This window comes from Drosophila nasuta, chromosome X (assembly GCF_023558535.2).
Source record: "Drosophila nasuta strain 15112-1781.00 chromosome X, ASM2355853v1, whole genome shotgun sequence".
Taxonomy (NCBI): domain Eukaryota; kingdom Metazoa; phylum Arthropoda; class Insecta; order Diptera; family Drosophilidae; genus Drosophila; species Drosophila nasuta.
The window spans coordinates 15,104,381-15,124,270 of NC_083459.1; the positions used below are offsets into that span (position 1 = coordinate 15,104,381).

Genomic DNA, 19,890 nt, shown 5'->3' on the forward strand with positions numbered 1-19,890 from the left:
TGAGGCATACGCAATTTCTTCTTGTAATCGAAGCACGTTTCAACTTTTTTTTTCGTATAAACAACTGCTAAGCTAGGTCAACATTTGGTCCATCAGTCTGAGCTCAGTTTTCGGCGAGCGCTTCAAGTTATTGCCCAAAAATAAAGTAACTGAACTTTAATTGTTTTTTTTTTTTGTTGTTGTTGTCGTCTTTTCTTGTTTTCATAATTAAGTTTGTCGAATTGCTGAATAGATGAATAGGTGAATGCGTGTGTGTGAGTGTGTGCGAGCACTCATAGTTGAGTAAATGAAACGTCGACACATAATTGACAAGTCGCAACACCTTTTTTATTTTTTTGGGTAATCCGAACTCAAACTCCTACTTTGGGATTTATCGATTTGTTGTATGGGCAACTTTCGCACTCGACTTGAAGAGTTGTGCCGCAAAGCGATGATGATAATTGAATCATTTTGGCGGCATGTCAACTACCAGAAAGCGCTGAAGGATGCTTTAATTGGGGCACCCTGTATGCTTGTGTGTTGGTCAAGTCAGGTAAAAAGAAGAAAAAAAAAATGAAGTGATTATGGTTAAGAAGAGACTGTGAGAACCGCAGAGCAGAGAAAAACGTCAAAATATTTGCAAAACAAAGCTGAGCAAGTTGAAGGACAAAGCAGGACAACTAACCGCAACGAGAATTATTTTCAACCTAAAAGGAATTAAAATGATCGCCAGCTGAAGAAATTGCTCTCAGTCTGTCTCGCTCTACTTCTAATACGATATCGGAATACAATTAATGATCATCATCATTATCATTCATTATCATCATTATCGTTATCATGTGTTATTGCAATTATGACGATTATTCGATGAAATTCAATATTTTCGTATTTTGACAGTCGAATTTCTCCGCATACGCATTTTCTTTAATTGCAAGTTAATTAACAATAAAAATGTAGTTTTTGGATTCTTGAAAATTCGCATTAAAAATGCTCACAGCATGAATCACATTCCACATTCCCCAAGGATTTTTCGCCGCGCAACCTGCGCAGTGTAAAAAATATCAAATTACTTCTTCGCACAACATTCTTAGGCTACGCAGTTGCCTCCCTATCTCTCTCTCTCGCTCTCTCGCTCACAATAGACGCGACACGATCAATTGTGAGCCGTATTATTACTCAGCCTTGTAGCTGTCTCGCTTGCACCCACGCAACGCATAAGCAGAGCACAGCAGCAGACTGCTTGTCGCTTTATAGCTGCGCAGACAAAGAGACGACGAAGACGACGACACAAATACAAGCACACTCACACAATCACGCATAGTTAACGCTATCGCTTTAGTTGCTGTTGTTGCTGTGTGAGCTTTGGCATTTCAATTGCTTTTAATAGAGTTGCTGCGACTCGAAAGCTCAGCGCTTGTTTTGCTTTGACTTTGATGTGCTGCTTGTGGTGCAGAGGAAGTGGGAGAGGTGGGGGTGTGAGGAGGTCTCGCTTTCTCAACTGTTGCTCTGCTGATCGGTTACAAAAACAGCTGCTTCTTCCAGCTGCCCTTCCAACAGTGCCATCCTAAGTCCTACAACATTTTAATTAGACGGCTTTTTACAACATTATAGTTTTTAGTGTTTTTTCCCCCTTTTTTTTTGGTTTTTTTTTTTAGCAGTTGCTCTATAAATTGGCGTCCTTCATTGAACGAGTGTCGAAAAGTTGTCCCACCCCAGCAACAACACTAACAAACAATACAAAATGGGCACCACGCACACATTGAAAACTCAACTCAATACAAGCGCATTTGAAGGCACGCACACCAACAAAACGGTTGGCATGACTGGAACATTTCCAGCGCACTGGAAGCATTGCATGCGTCAGAGGAGTCGCACAGCTATACACCGCGCACACGCTAGCTGTGCTGCTCTAACGCACACAGGCATTGAGCGCACATGCGCCATATTGCGTTCGCCTGCTGTGCAGGGGAAATGTGCTGCTGCCGTGAACCATGTACGTGCACCGTGTGTGCGAGCAGTGCAGCTAGCTGTGTGCTCCAGAGTGACGCCGCCCCTGATGCTGGCGTCGTTGATTTACCGTTGCCTGGCAGCGACGTCAACGCGACGGCAGCAGCGACGCCAACGATGCGCGAGCGTCGACTCCGAGGCAGCGGCAGATGAAAATGTCGCCAAAGCGCCGAGGACCAAAGTCCAGGCGAAGCCAGGCAAAATCCCGTTGCACACAGAGACTTTGCTTTGCTAGGCGAAGAGCTACCACCAAAAACACAAAAAAAAGAAAAAAATAAGCACCAAGCTGAAAAAACTGGGGGCAGGCAAAAGCGACGTAGACGACGACGACGGCAACAGCAACGGCAACGGCAACGATGAGAATGACGACGACGACGACGACAAAACTCCTGGTGCACATTAAGTCAGGCAACAGTTTAACGTGGAAATTATTGCGAATTTGTTGTGTGTTTTTGCGACGACGACGAACAGGCGACACAAAAGCGAAAAGCGCGTGTAGCGAAAGTCGCGAGCTGCAGCAAGTCAACAAACAAAATACAAAACAGCAGCACAAACAGTTGCAACACCGGCAATCTCAAAACATCGAAAAACCAAAGCCAAAAACCAAAAAACCCTAAAAACCAAAAACAACAAACTGTTTAGTTTGTTTTTTTTGTTTGTTAGTGTTCTCTACACCTCTCTCTCTCTCTCTCTCCCCTATCGTATGTTAAGTGCTAGTTGTTATTGTCGTTACACACACACACACACACACACATAGATGCACATAGACAGGGAGCAGCCGGCATATTAGCCTGCTAGAGCGAGATAGCAAGCGCTGCGAGAGCAACGGAGATGAGAAGAGAGAGCGCGTGGTCAAAGCTCCGAAAATCGTTTAATTAAAAGCAAACACAAAGCAAGCAAAGCAAAAATAAAAACAAAACGCAACTTTGAGCTGTTGCTTTGCCGAAACGGTTAAAGCGGTTCAAAGCGGTTCAAACGGTTAAAGCGAGTTTTTAGGACAGTGGGGAGGGGGGGAAAAAACAGACGCCATGCCGCAACGTTCACCATTCGCCATACAGGAGTTGCTTGGGCTTGCTGTGGCAGCAGCAGCAACAACGACAACCACAGCGACAACAATAACAGCAGCAACAATAACAACAACTAGTGCAAGCAAAGCAGTGGCAGCAACAACAACAACAACAACAGCGTGTGAAACGCCAACAGATCTAACAACAACAACAACAGCAGCAGCAGCAAGTGCAGCGACAACAACAACAGTGCACTACAACAACAATGCGACGGAGTCAACGACAACAGCAACAACAAGTGCCATCGAACAACATCAAAATTTTCGGGATCATCATCAGCAGCAGCAGCAGCAGCAACAACAACAACAACAACTGACCATGGCCGCTGCGTCGCGAATGGCGTATTTTAATGCACATGCCGCGGTGGCGGCTGCTTTTATGCCACATCAATTGGCCGCTGCTGCAGCGCATCATCATCATCATCAGCATCATACACAACATCATCATCACCATCCACATCATCATCCGCATCATGCACACGCTGGACATCCGCATCCACACTCGCAGCCGCCGCCGCCTGTAATGCCATCGCATCATCCACTGCTGCATGCTCAGGGTAAGCTAGAACAGAACAGAACACACACACACACACATACTCCCTTTTTTCAGCACCCACTCAGTTGAACTAGTAACAACGCAATTAGCAATGGGCAACTGGTTTTGTCACCTGCATAGAAGAGAGCGGCAGAGAGAGAGAGCGAGCTAAAGAGTGCCGCTTAGTTAGCATAAAAACACGCCATCGACACGCACACACACACACACACACAAACACATGCAAAACAGACTTCGACTCGAAGTCGACTTTAGCTTTTGCGCCACTTCACTACACCTCCACTCAAGTTGAGCTGCTAATTGCAACGGCAATTGCTCAACACACAAATTCAATGTGCTATATATGTATGTGTGTTTGTGTGTGTGTGTGTGTAAAACAGATGCCACCGTGGTATTGCCATTGCAATCAATTAACAGACAGAAATTAAATTATACACAATTTTTGTTGTGTGTTTATTATTTGTAAAATACAATACAAATAATAATGGCTAATTGTGTACTTTACAATTTTTGTATTTTATTGTGCAAATTAGTTGTGTTTTATTTAAAGTTTATTTTTGCGTCAATTGGCTGCAATTAATTTGCATTAATTTTCGTTTTAGTTTTTTTTTTTGCGCTACGATAATTGTGTAATTCAATCAATTGTAGTGATTTTGCTCCACTGTTGAGCGCGACTTTGTCTGCGCGGATCAGCGACAAACGACGGCATGAAGAGAGCAGCAAACGCTAGCAGCAAACAACTGTAAAGAGAGAACGAGAGCACAAGCTTGACTTGAGCAAGTGGCAATATCACAAAAACAACAACAACAGCAGCTAAAGCTCGCACAACGATTGACTCTCCCACACAAATACAGCTGCCTAACCGTATGCGTTTGTGAGTGTGAGTGTGTGGGAGACAGATAATCTGGCTGCTTGAAGTGCCAACTGTTATTGTTGGGCTGCGGCTGATGCTGTTGTTATTGTTATTATTATTTTAATTAGCGTTAAAATGTCATCGTCATCACTTGTCGTTGTAGCTGCTGTTGTTGTTATTGGCGCTGTTTTGCTTTGTTACTGTATTTCTCACTGTGCCAAATTTACAGCTTAACATTCCCATTCACATGCAGTCGCCCTCTCTCCACTTCTTCTACTCCCGCTGCATTGCTAACTCACGCACTCTTGCTCTCCGCTTTTGTACTCTCTCGCTCTCTCCAGCTTTTGTAGAGTTAGGAATGTCATGCGATATTTTGCTAGTTTTTGCATAGTGCGTTTTCTCTTTTTCGCGTGTGCACATTGCAAGATTGCAAGAATTAATTCTACTGCGAACGGAGTTCAACTAAAAGTGTATTGTATTTTTATTATTTATTTATTTATCGCGACCGCGTAATTTGTTTAATAAATGTGAGAAAGAACATTGTGTTTTTTTTCGTTCGTTCATTCGCTCGCAATTTCTACGCGTCATCTTATTTAATTTTGCATATTGTTGGCGTTCTGCTTTACCTTCTTTTTTGCCCTCATGTAAGTACGTGTGTATGTATATATGTATATATGTTTACGCTGTTGTTGTTTGTCTCGCTGATTTTTTACACTTTTGTTGATTTTTCCCATTTGCCGCTTTCGTCAATTAAAGTCGCGTCAAGTTTGGGGCCAAAAGCCCCCAAACGGATTTCCTGTTGTCGCCGAAGCCACCCAGCTCAACTCTATGAGTGGCGCCTCTCTCTCTCTTGCTATCTCGGTCTTCCTCTTTTACTCGCCATCTCGCTTCCTCATCGCGGTCACTTTACTATATGGGGCCATTAAGTGCCTTTGATCTTTTACACAATTTTGTGCTAACGGCGAAAGAAAAAACCGATTCGGAAAATTGCTAGCACATAACGCAGGCCATTTATAGCGAGTATATTGTATATATATGTATACATGTATATATATTATATAGTGCACACACACACCCTCGAACACTCGCTTAATATGCAAGCATTTTTTCACATTTAATTGACAATTTTCACTTTGGCGCTGGCTCGCTTTGTTGTGACATTCGTTTTGATGTGTTTGCATACACACACACACACACACACACATACAGGCGCTCTCTTTTACTCTGACACCCACACACACACACACACACAAGCACTTGCCTAGCAAATTGTTATTGCAAGCTGATAGCGAGAACTTTCATGTGTGCGGCATTTTTAACTTTAAAGCGCCATCTGCTGGCAATATTCGTTTGTCCCTCTTCTTCTTCTTCCTCATCCTCTGCTTTTGCTTTGCCTTTTTTGTTGTGTCTTTTGGCAAATTACGCCTTGCTTCAATTAACCATTTCGACATTCCTTCAAAGCATTTAATCAGCTTTTGTTTTGGCAGCGCCTAAAATTTAAAAATACTGATCGACTTGCAAATGCTCATTAACTTGCAGTATTAAATAACAAAATTATAATAATTATACCAAATTTATTCATTTTATTATTTTATTAGTTATATTTATTTAAAACAAAAAATTTTGCAAAAATTATTTTTAGTCAATTATAATTGACAGAAATTAAAGTAACTTTTTGCAGTTGTCAAATTGTTGTTTTTTAATAATTATTAAAATGCACTATATATCTCTAAACCAGCTTTCTAATCTATTTAAATATAATATCAATTTATTCACTTGCACTACTTTTACTTAACTCCAATAAATCAGTTTATAGTAAACATGATAGCTGAGTCTTATTTGTTCATTTAAAAATTTGTACAAGTTAACTTAATTTTTCATCGAAATTGCGATTATAAAATATTTGCATAAAAATGTATGATTAATGAATTTATTTTTGTGTGTCTTAGATTCAGTAGTTGTCAAGTGTTCAGATTAATCTCCGATTAAACGATTGAAACCCGACTTTCGTAATAAAACAATAGTACACAAAAAGTTGAGCAAAATATCTGTACATATCATAAAGTATTAAATTTTTCATATGTGAAACAAATGAAAAACATTGATATCCCTCTTATAACATAGTTATTTATCAATTAAATTGAAAAATTCTATTAAATTATTATTATTTCAAAATATAGCTACCTTTATTACAAAATTTCTATGAAGAAAAAATTACGTATTAAACGAAAGGTAAAAATTAGGCTATTTATTATTTATAAGTAGCTTAATATTACCCAATTTTAAAGTCGATTATAATTTTGTATTATTTTAATAAATATTCTTTAAAATCAAAAATCTCGATATTCCTATTATGCCTAAAAATGGTTAAGAATATATTCTATTTATGCTATTACAATTTATTTATAGCAAAGATCTAGTAATAAAATAATTTGCTAAAATTAATTAATCATAAACTTTAATCTTTTTAATGCACTCAATAATAGTTGAAAATTACAAAATTTGCCGCAAGTTTGTGTGAACTGAAAGTGTAATTAAACGATATAGTATAATATCAAGTTTTAGGTATTTTAAATATTCATGAAATCAAAAATCATGATATTATTAATAATAATTTAAAATATATTAAATTGATAGTTGCAACTAATGTATAGCTAAGATTAGTATACTCTATAAATAAAATTAATCAAATCATAAACTTCGATCTTCTTATTACACTTAATAATAGTTGAAAATTCCAAAATTTGCCACAAGTTTGTGTGAACTGAAAGTGCTGCCAAACAACTTGATTATGATGATGGAAATGGGCTGAGTTCGCAACCAAAAGCTGTTGCTATTGCTGTTGCTATTGCTGTTGCTGTTGCTGTTGCTGCTGCTAATTGCTGCACGTCAACAATGTTGTTGGCTGAGTGTGGCAAACACAACGCAACATAACGGGCCAAGTCATGCAACAACTTGCCAATGCGCCTTTGATATTTGAGACTATTTGCTAATAGCCTCCGACTCTTGTCTAACTTCCCTTTGCCTCCGCCCCCTTCCCCTTCCCCTACCCCTACCCCTACCCCTACCCCTACCGCTTCTGCTTGTGCTCCTCTAAAGCAGCCTGTCTCCTCTGGCTGATAGAAATCTTCTTAATTGTCTGAGTGTCCAATGTGTGCGGTCCACAGAACAACAACAACTACTACCATATAGACAGCAGACCCTGAGCAGACAATTTGCTTTGACTTTGCTTTGATTTTGCGTTGACGTAAATTAAAAAAATGTTTAAAAATCAAAAGGAACAAAAAACAGCTCAACAATCGCCCTTCGTGGTGGCGTGTGAGTGAAACGCTGCCCCCTTCCCCCTACCCCCGCTCGTGTCCAGTCAAGTGCCCCAATGCCGCGGCCCGCCCGCTGCCTCGCCTGCTCTCGCCTGCCAGCTTGCCACATGCCACTTGTGTGCATTGTCTGAGGTGTGAACAGTTTGTGCGAGGCGACGAGGCGACGCGTCAACGTTGCCAACACACGAGTGCAATTGTTGTTGCTGCTGCTGCTGCTGTTGCTGCTGCACTTTAGAAGGCGACCTCGACAAGTTCCCATCCCCCCTTCCCTTTCGCCACCTTCTTTGGCTTCTGTCGAAACATATTTCGCTTTGATTTTTCGTAAATTTCATTTCAATTCAGTTTTTTGCTTTTTGTGCAAATTTAAAAGTCAATTAAAGCAACTTGACAAACGAATCTGAGTGGCACTCAAGGGGTTAATTTGCTGTGTGACTGTGTGTGCCTCCATGTGTGTGTGTGTGTGTATGTGTGTGCGTGAGTGTGAGTGTGAGGACCGAAAAGTTGAGTCAGTTTGACATTAAACGGAATTAGCCGCAATTAACTTGAATCAATGTATGGAAAAAGTGCACAATAATTATAATTATCATAATCATAGTGCGAGCAGCACTTTGTGTGTGTGTGCGAGTGTGTGTGTGTGGGTGTGAGTGTGCATATATATAGCATATAATCATATGCTAGATTTTATGCCGCGTCATATGGCAATCAGCGGGGCAATCGTGCCCAAAAGCACAGCGCACAGATACAGATACAGATACAGACAGAGGAATACAGATAGATACAGATAGAGATACTTAGCAGTAGATACAGATACAGCTACAAAGATACAAAGATACGAGTGAGTGCTGCGCTAATTTTATAGCGCAAATAAACACGATTTGGCACTTGAGGCCGCTTCAGCTGTCTCGCTTCTTCAGCGGCTCAACTCAACTCAACTCAACTCAAACTCGTCTCATTTTGAATCACATTTGAATCCATTCGCAATCCATGTCGAATACTTTGCTGTCTTTGATTTATTTTTAGTTGCTTTCACTGTGGGGATGACTGCTAATTATGCAGCCTACTATATGAGTGTATGTACCTGTATTCATTCATATATTTTATTCACATTCATACTCATACTCATACTCATACTCATCATCATAAGCATTCATCTACCAATTGATCATCTCAAGTGGCCACTTGGCGATTTGACCGCTTGCAGAGACCTGTTTCATTTACATTTTTCGTTCAATTCAATCTTTTGAATAAGTGTGAGTGTATTCACTGGGCTCAAAACTCTTTACCTCAGCTTGCGCAATTGTTTTCTGCCACTGTTGCAACTAATTTGACTACTTTATTTTGATTAATAGGCGTTGCTTCGAATCATGTGAATACACTCATAAATGACATTTCATTTGAACTATTACGGGTGCAAGCACTTGTAAATAGTTATGTGAATGTTTACAATTATTTAATTTGTTAATCATTGAAGTAAATACTTTATGAGTGCATTCATTGTATTCAAATATATTGTGCTTTGATTCAGTTAACAAAAATATACTTTTATTTTCACTCATTCACGCACTCATTGTACTCAAATATGTTTTTTTTTTCTCTGCTTAACGATAGTTATTCATTGAAATGAACACGTTTTGAGTATATTCATTATATTCAAACAAATAACGTTTCATTTTAATAACTCTTATTTGTATTTTGAGTGTATTCACAGTGCATTCGTTGTACTCTTTAGTTATCATTAATAAAAATATGTTGTTTCTTAAATGTTAATCATAGTTATTCACTTAAATGAACACTTTTTGAGTGTATTCATTATATTCAGACAATCAAAGTTTAATTTTAATAACGCTTTTTTGCATTTTGAGTATATTCACAATGCATTCAATGTATTCAAACATGTTATTTTCTCAGTTTAACCATAGTTATTCATTGAAATGAACACTTTTTGAGTATATTCATTATATTCAAACAATTAACGTTTCATGTAATAATTCTTTTTTGTATTTTGAGTGTATTCACAGTGCATTCGTTGTACTCTTTAGTTATAATTAATAAAATATGTTTTTTTTTTTAATTTTAATCATAGTTATTCATTGAAGTAAACACTTTTTGAGTGTATTCATTATATTCAAACAATTAACGTTTCATTTAATAACTATTTTTTGTATTTTGAGTGTATTCAAAGTGCATTCGTTGTACTCTTTAGTTATAATTAATAAAAATATGTTATTTTTTAAATGTTAATCAATGTTATTCATTGAAATGAAAACTTTTTGAGTGTATTCATTATATTCAAACAATCAAAGTTTAATTTTAATAACGCTTATTTGCATTTGGAGTGCATTCACATTGCACTCATTGTACTTAAACAATCATCGTTTTGTTTTAGTTAAGAATAATTTGTATTCTAAGTTTAAGTTATTCACAATGCATTTATTGCATTCGAGGCGCAAATTGCTTTCATGGCAAATCAAATGTATTCGAAACACATGCAACAATGTATTCAACGTGATTCATGTGTTGTTGTTGTTGTTGGCTGCATTGAAGTAAATTGAAATCTATTCAAAGTGCGACCTACCGCTAGCTGCCATTCATTTGTCTCGCTCGTGAGTAGTGTGAGTGCTGTCTGCGAGTAGTGTGTGAGTAGTATTCGTTGTTTTGTGGACACTGAAGCGGCTACTTTGCATGACCTGCGGCGCAATATTTTTGTTTAGTTTTTCTTTATTTTATTATTTATTATTATTTTGTTTTTTTGGCGATCTCACTCACGACGACCCCGTTGATTATTGGGGCCAGATTCGGGGGCACACGTTGTGTGGTCGCCTGTGATTAGAAAACCGCTTCAAAGCGGACCAGAAGAGCACAAAGAAAGAAAGAAAGAGAGAGAGGGAGAGAGTGAGCGTGTGTAGAAAGAGAGAGCGAGTCAAGACCCATATCAGCTATTGTTTAGCGTTAATCAGTTTATAAATACTTCGTCACTTGCATTCATGAGTCTGAGCATGTGAGTGTGAGTGTGAGTGTGAGTACACTCACAATAATGCCATGCAATATCGAATTTCACAATTCTCGAGCGAACATACGAAAAATTCCTGGTAAATCAGCAAAAAACAGCGACCGCAGTTTTGCTGATTGCTGCCGCGTTGACATGCCACAGACTCGATGCTCGTTGCTCGTTGCTCGATGTTCGTCGAGACTCCAGAACGGGAACGGGAAACTCGTCAAGGGGGGGAATAGGGAGGGAAGAGGGCGCGTAGGGACTTGGGGAGTGAAAGCTAATAAATGTGGTTCCCAAGTTTGATGTGTGCTGTTTGTTGACATCCTCCGCGTTGCAAGCGGGTTACGTTGGCAAATCTGAAGCACAGCGAAAAATTATTCAAATTAATAAAAAAAACATTGTATTTAAATGAGAGTAAATTTGAGTCTGTTAAAAATATAATATAAAAAACAATAATAGAATAAAAAAAATTGTAGAATAATATATAATATTATATTAATACTGAACACTTAAAAATTTGCAACACACAATTTAACAAACTTAAATATACAATCAGTAAACACAATATTGAACAGGTTATTTAAGCTTAGTCATTAAAATTGTTTTTTTACACATATTTTGTAGTATGCAATATTAAATATAAAATGTTGAACTAACTATTAAAGCTCAGACATTAGTCATGAGTGTTGTATATTTTTTGTAGCTTGCAATACAAAATTTAATACAATCAATATTTCAATCTATTTCACTAAATTCGCTTACGATATTTCTTATTTGATTATTTTTATAACTTTTACAATGTTAACATATTTATATTATTACATTTTTTATTATTCAACAATAATAACAATTGATAAATTAAGACAATTCATAAGAAATCTCATTTTTGCAATTCCAATTTCTAGCATAGAATTCTCAAGTCAAGTCTCTATTTCTTATTCTATATTCCATAGATTTCTCAATGCTCTAATATTTTGAGCTGAATATTGAATAGCAAATCTATTTTTTACAATTACAATTTCTATATTTCATCGAATTCCCAAGTCTTTAAAAGTTTTGATTTTGTTTTCTCTTTCTTATCAAATAAAACGCGTTGCTGGATCATAAATGTTAATATAGCATAAATGTCATATGTAACTAAAATATAGGAAAAAAGATAGTTAAATTTAACAACAAACTCTGTTGCTCTTAGCATCTTCATCAATTTGATAATTTGTATATAAATAGCTGAAATTTGAGCAATTTTCTCGCAGTGTTCAAGCTCGCACTCATGCTCACACACACACACACACACACACACTCACAATATGCTCGACACTATATAGTTGTCGTATTATTCGAAATGCGTCAGCACAACAATTGAAGCCCGATTCCCTCGACGCCCTCCTCCCTACCTCCCTCCCTCCCTCACGCTCTCCGTGTGTCTCTCTCTCTCTGTCCGATTTTGGTGAGTCGCAACCCCGATTTTGCGGCATGGGGCACAGCACAACAAAGGCAGGCGAACGCCTTGAAACAATGCAACATCGAGCAGAAATTAGCGCGGTTGTCTGTCAAATTTGATTTTACTTTGATATGTCATTCCCATTCCCAATGACCCCTACAAGACCAAGACTCGCAAGGTTTCGCTTGAAGCACTCGATTTGCATTTCTGGCTTCAGCTTCGACTCGACTGCATAATGCAGACAGCATCAGCAGCAGCAGCAGCAGCAGGATGTGTTCCGGGCGGGGAAATGAGTCTGCAAGAGAGAGAGAGAGAGAGGGAAAGAGAAAGACAGAGAGACAAGTGAGGTAGAGAAGGGGGTCAGGGTCAAGTTATCATAGGGACCGTTTGGCTTTCATCTGGCTAATAAATGCGACAGCTTCTGATGAGCAATGATGTGCTTTCAAATTAAGCGTCTATGGAGCCCACTTCTGTGCTTTGCGTGCACGTGTGTGTGTGTGTGTGTTTTTGTGTGACTTCGTTTGGGGATCTCAGGAGTTCCACTTAATTGTATTATGAAGTTAAATGGAATTGTAAATCGATAAATTATCGGCGCAGTGAACACTTCAATTTACTATTTTGTTAGGATTGATAGTAAAACAAACGATAACATTATCGATATATGTTGATAGTTACGTAAAATGGTTATCGATAAATTATTAATAATATTATTGTATTACCAATAAAGTAGATAATATAAAGTGGCAAATCGCTTAATATTAACGATTTTGTTTTTATCGATACATGTTTGAGTGTGGTAGCATCAAATGGTAAATCGATATACCGGATACATTTTGTACAATTTGTTATCGATAAAACCAAACAGTTACTATCGAAAATGATTATTTATCGATAAGAATCTGCATAATTTTACACTCATTCTTCTTATTGTGTGCTAAATATATTTGATCGATTGAAGCATTTCTTATGGTCCTTCATATATTTGTGTTATTATCGATAAATGTCTTATCAAATGGTAAATCGAAATATCGGATAAATCATTTGTAATTTGTTATCGATAAATCTAAAATATTGTTATCGATAAATATCGATAACATACTGCACAAATTTATAATTCAGCTGGTTGTGTTATTGAACACACACATTTTATCGATAAAAACATTTCTCTCATACATATTTATTACACTTATCGATAAAGCCTTAATTGTATTAGTATTAAATATTCGTACTATTCTATTAACTAAAACTTCTTTTTTCACCACTCTTCTCTTGCAGGATTTCCGCAGTTGAAGAACTTCGCGGCCACCGGAACATGTTTACCAGGTAAGCAAGAGTGTCCTGCTGCCTTTCTCAGCAAGGACAATGCGGTTAGAAAATAAAAGCGCTCGCCTAAAGGTAGGCAACGTGCAATGTCCAAATGCTGGAGAATGCAAAGCAAAATGACTGCAAAACTTATTCACAATGCACAAAAGCCAAAAGCTGTCTGAATTATCCTTTGACCGACAGAGGGCAGCAGCAACGTTCTCTTTGTTTCTCTCCCTCTCTCTCTCTCTCTCTCTCTCTCTTACGCTCCCGCTTTGCTAATTAATGGGCATTCCGACGCTTCATTTCGAATCGGTTGCCGAAAGGGGTAAAAAGTCCTTGCGAAGCACATAAATTTCCCAAATTGCTAATAAAATAAACAATTTAGCTTAAAACAAGCAAAAAAGCGCAAAATCGACACACATGTGTCGAGTGTTGAGTGTTCTGAATACGAATACGAATGTGAATGTGAATGCGAATGAACTAATGAAATTTTCATTTTCATTTTGTTGGATTCGCAACGGGCAATAAATATTTTCAACATACGCTTTTATACGCAATTTACACGCACATACATCTATCTCCTCACTCACTCACTTCGCACTCAACATCCTTGACGAGCACGAGCACGAGCACGAGGACATGTGTGTCCTGTCTGTCAGTTTTCACTCTCTCTCTCCCCTCTCTATGTGTGCGTGTGTGTGTGTCGAAAAGGGTTAAAGCACACAAAAGAACCAACCAAAAAATAAAGAAATGCGAGCGAGGCTCACATAAACTTGTCTAATAAGAAGCACACAACAAACAGCATTCGAAAATCCAATTGGAAACCAGAATTGGGGTTGCAGCCTAAAGTCAAAGTAAATTGAATTGTTTGCACTAAAACAAACAAATTACTCGATCAACATTTTATCGGAGGATTTGCAACATATGGAAGTAATAAAGTATTGCGCAAATCTTTAGTTCGATCGAACTGAAGAATTGTGTTGATAAAAATGTATGAATGTAAATGGCATGAAAAAATTAAGAGTACTTTAAATTTACTTAATATTCTTAGTTAAAGTTCTGTTCATTTGTGTTAACGAATTTCTTAAATTGTGTTTGGAAAATGCTTAGAAATGAATCATAAAATTTCGCCTTAAGCCATCAATGAATTCTATTCTACAGAAAAAATTAGTTAGTAATGTTATTCTTCACAAAGTTTCCTCTTAAACCTTTAATGAATTCAATTTATTGAAACATAGAAAACGTCAAGTAAATATGCTTTTATTATTATATGAAAGTATTATTATTGTTATAAATGATTATCACTTTAATGTCTTAAATATGAATCAATTATTATTTTATTTTTATAGTTATTAATGCTTATCATTTTAAAGTTTTATACATAATCGAATAGATCTCTTAATGCAAATTTATTTTATAAAGTGGTACTCGAAATATAAATTTAAAATAAATATAACATTTGTGATGTAATGATGATATAGAACAAGTTGCATAAATAGAAGCATTGATATTTGTTTATTATGAAATTATTTGAATAGACCTCTTAATAGTTTCATAAATTCTGCATAAAACTTTAAATTGAAATCTAAAGCTTTCTTAAGTTGTGCATAAAACTTGAAATCAACAGAGCTAAAGTATGGTGTTGTTAGTTATAGAAATATGTATATCTAATATGCTTAATACAGTTTTATATTGATAACGATCTGTCTGTCCTTTGCTCTCAGTTGCTCTTCATTCTACTACTGTTTAGAGTACTCGACTTGCATAAAACTTAAACTAAACTTGCGAGCTTCTCAGCATTAATTTAGCAAGCTTTAATCAACTTGAGTTGAGCTTTCGCCCACTTTGCTTTACTACCTACTTAATTGCCATTTTGCCGCTGCATTGTTCTTGTTATTGTTATTGTTGTGGTTGTTGTTGTTGTCTCTCTAATCTCTAATCTGTAAGGAGTTGGTCGAGCAACACGAACTTGGCCACTTGGCAGCACATTCTTGGCTATTCTTGTTTTTATGGAGGCCTTGAGTGCGCTGCTTAAGTATTTTAGTAGCAGCCACTTGACGGCTTGCATTCTTCTGCTTCATTTTTTCTGCTGCTTGCAACAAGCAGTGAACAGCGAACAGCGAACAGCGAACAGCCAAATGATAATGATGACGATGATGAAGAGCAGCAAAGCAGAGCAACAAGAATAATGAAAAGAAGCCACTTTTGTGCCATTTGCGAGCGGATAGCAAGAGAAGGCCTCCACACAAAGGCGACAAGTGGGGCAATTTCCCTTGCCGACTCGACTCGACTCAACTTGAGATGAGATGCGATGGGTTGTGTTGAGTTGAGTTGAGTTGAGTTGCTCGGCGTTGCGTTTGTGTTGCATTCAGTTGCTGGCAATTCCACCAACCAGGCCAAAGCTAAGCCAAGTGCCGAGGTCTAGTATTCTTCTATGTTTTTTTCTTTTTTTTTGTTGCCACTTGCATTTCTTTTCCACACTGTCCTGGCGCCTTTCTTGCCTTGTCTTCGGCCTGATGATGCACTTGTCCCCAGCTAAGATTTTAATTGGCATTTTTTCTCATTTCTCTCAACGCCTCGGCGCGCATTTCCCTCGGGCAGTCGGTAGTCATTGTTAACCCTTTTTTTTTTTTTTTTTGTTTTTGCTTGTTTGCTGGATTGCGTGTCTAAGTTTTATTTGCTGGCCATGTCGAATGCCTTATTTTTGCGCTTAATTGAAACAAACACACTCGCACACACCACATTTTACACACACACACACGACACAGCAGCAGCAGAGGGAGCAGCGAACACATGTGGAACCAATCGCATTTCGCATCGCACCAGTTGAGTGAATCCTTCAATGTGTTTTACCTTGTGTATCTAACATTTGTGACAGAGGGAGGACGAAGGACATCAGAGTGACTTACAACCTGTAGTCAAAAATCATTCGCATCACATGCATATTATGCATACGAGTTGAGCTATGAATACTATTCACTTGAATGATTCCCAAAAGTCTGAATTTGAAGTTGCGCCTTAAAAACTTTTATTGAATTTAAAGCTAAAAACGTGTAACTGACGATAAGTTTGAGATAATAAGAGGTTATAATAGAATTCTGGCAGACCTTTGATGATAGATGTATTATTAATACTAAGTATTTTTATTTTTAATACCCGCTACGCATAGGGTAGAAGGGTATTATAACTTTGTGCCGACAGGAAATGTATGTAACAGGTAGAAGGAGGCATCTCCGACCTTATAAAGTATGTATATTCTTGATCAGCGTCAACAGCCGAGACGATCTAGCCATATCCGTCTGTCCGTCTGTCCGCCCGTCCGTATGAATCACTGGATCTCAGAGACTATAAGAGATAGAGTAATAATTTCTTTTCAACAGCATTTGTTATGTTTGCACGCAGATCAAGTTTGTTTCAAATTTTTGCCACGCCCACTTCCGCCCCCGCAAATCAAAAAAATCGAATCGTTGCTTTGTTTTTAAAATGCGCATTCAATTACTATCGCATAAACTATTGCCAAACTATCGACTATGAAAGTTTTGGGAATTCTGGTTGCTTAAAAAAATGCATAGTTGAAATATTTATTTACTTAAGTAATTCGGCAATTAACTTATAATTGAAATTAAGTATTTAATTCTTCTTTTTATAGAGCATGTTTACTTAATTACAGTCAATATTCTGGAGTCACTTGAAGTGCAAACTAAACGAATCAATAGGCTAGTTATGTCGCGAAAACTTTGCGCTAATCGTTTACTTACTTTCTAAGTTTATCTCTTTCTATTGCTCTTGCTCTCTCTCTCTCTCTCGCTCTCTCTGACTCTCTTCACATGCCTCCTTTTTCTGTGTTTCACTGCTCTGACAGCTGTCCGGATGTTCAGTTGCCTCGCATCCGTGTTATTTCCTGCACTCGTTACCGTTGCAAGATTTCACTAAACCGAAACCTGGAGCTACTCTGCACCACACATACACACATAGAGAGAGGTAGAGAGAAAGAGAGAGAGCGAGAGTTGGTCGAGTTGTAAAAAGTGAAAGAGCAAAAAGTTTAGTGCAAAAATTGTGCCCACTTTGTTGTTGTTGTTGTAAAACGCTTTGCACTTAAAGTTCGTTGGGAACGCTTGAGTCGGTGAAGCGGAAAGCAGGTTTCAAACAATTGCTAGCCACCAGTATCGTAAGAGAGAGAGGAAGAGAGAGAGAGAGAGAGAGGGACAACAATCACGTTAACCAACTCTGACACAAAGCTCTGGCTAAAACGCTTCAGTCGAAAGGCACAAAAAGGGGGCACAAAAAAGGTAGCACACAACTGACTGCGCTTCGGTTTTTGGGGGCTCAAAACCGACTCACTTGCTCCGCTTCCTTGTTCACTCACCCCTTCACTACTCCCTTTGTGGAGTGGCGCATAACAATGGCCGACAACGACAACGACAACGTGGTGCAGAAGACAAAGTCACACGGCAAGCAAGGAATCTAATTAACAATTTTCCATTGAGTGCGCAAATTACGAGCAACACCCAACACACACTCACGAGTACCCGTTTGCCAGAGTTCTGAGTATCCCAGTATCCGAGTATCCGAGTACCCGAGACTCGAGTCTCGAGCTGATGGTATCCAAAGTGAAGGGTGCCGCCAGCCCGAATAGCAGACTGAAGTCGACTCCTTTTTGCATTCTCGCTTTAAGCGAATTTGCAAATAAGTTTGAAGACCCAGACATAAATATTTATATGTACTCGTGTAGTTGCTAGATTCAATTCAAGTCAGCAGAACATCAGATGTTGATTACTTTTATACAGTTCTGGGAGGCAGTTTTTTAAAGCACTTCAAATATTGCTAAGATAGAGGCAAATACATACATCAAATATTGCTGTCTTTAGAAAAGCAAAAATTATAATAAAATATAATAACATCGTTAATATAATATCTTTAGAACAGGAAAATTGAAACTTATAATACAAAATAATAAGAGCTGATTGTAGTTATTTTCTAGATTGCTGAAATTGCAAGAACTTCCATTCTTATAGGTCAATGTTATGAAAGTTATGAAAACAATTTATTCAGTTTCAGTTAACTTATAAATACAAAATAATAATTGTTTTTCAATTAATCAAATATAGTAATGTAAAGGAAGATGTAAGAATTATGATTGAAAAGTGTTGTTTGTTTCCTGTTCATTTTGTTTCAATTGGAGTTATTCTTATTTTTAGCTTGATGTGAAATTTATGAAATTTTGTTTTATTTCACTATACTACAAACATATTATAATATATAACATAACATAACTAAAAACACAACATTTACGAAATTTCACATTTTAATATAAATATAATATAAATAATATTATATAATATAAATATAAATTAAAAACAAAATATAATCTTTAGAAAATTGTAATATTGTAATAACAAGAAACAAATTGAATTCCGTAAAAGTTAGTTTATGTATAGATATATAAAATACATCAGCAGCTTTGACTCTTTTATAATTATTGTCGTCTATATCATATCTTTTGTGTTTATCTTTAATTTGATCTTTTTCACGCTCTATAAGAGCAGCTTTATCTTAACTCACAAGTCCACCTCGAATTTAGCAAATGTTAATGTTTTGTAAAGTTCAGTTAAGATAACACTTTAATACATTTAAAACATGAGTTGAAAAAGACAGACACACATTATGAAAGGGTCAAATTATAAAGTCAATTGATAAATATGTTAAAATATGAAAATTTAGAGATCTTCATCATGCATTCATCAATTTTCTGTTCGTCTATAAATATTATTTTCGATGTCGTTGTGCCTCTTTTTAATATGCTTGCATAACGTTATTTAAAATTCTTATACTCAACCTGACGCTTTTCTTCTCTCCTTCTCTCTCAGTGTCTAACTCTCACTTTATTCGGATTTTGTTGCCCTTTTGGTATATTTATTTTTTGTATGATTTTTCAAGCAAATAATTCAATTTAATTTCTAATTAGTACGAAAAAGGCAAGCAAAAGTCACAGAGTGCGAGAAAGAAATGCAGCTAGGAAGAGAAAGAAAGAAAGAGAAAGATAGAGGGGGAGAGAGTGGGAGAGACAGCACGCATATATGCACAAAAACGCAGCCACTTTGATGCTAATGCAAATTGCATTGCCCCATGCTTGCTTGCAACATGCGCGGGTGTGGCAAGAAGCAGTAGCAACAGCAGAAGAAGAAGAAGCTGAAGCAGAAGACTGCGCTGTCGCAGTCGCAGTCGCCGTCGCCGTCGTTGTCGCTGTTGACGTCGCAGTCCAACTCAACTCAGCCACTTTATTAGCGTATTTTGCCATGCAACTGTTTATGCTACACACACACACACACACACTCGCACATCCACACTCACATACACATACACACACACAGAGT

At 37.4% G+C, this 19,890-nt stretch overlaps 1 protein-coding gene across 5 annotated transcripts in view; it reads left to right on the forward strand.

The window, feature by feature from the left end:
- The window catches only part of LOC132796027 (protein bunched, class 2/F/G isoform), a 68,973-nt gene that overhangs the window by 430 nt on the left and 48,653 nt on the right, over window positions 1–19,890 (forward strand). For 2 of the 5 annotated variants that reach the window (XM_060807038.1, XM_060807039.1), the window contains exons 1-2: window positions 2,681–3,609; window positions 13,487–13,534. The exons of 1 other annotated variant lie outside the window; for it this stretch is intronic. In XM_060807038.1, the coding sequence (XP_060663021.1) occupies window positions 3,015–3,609; window positions 13,487–13,534 (643 nt within the window). In that variant the 5' untranslated portion in view covers window positions 2,681–3,014. Of the gene's footprint in view, window positions 1–2,676; window positions 3,610–13,486; window positions 13,535–19,890 lie in introns of those variants that run through there. 2 more of the 5 variants (XM_060807042.1, XM_060807040.1) reach the window with 2 other exon arrangements.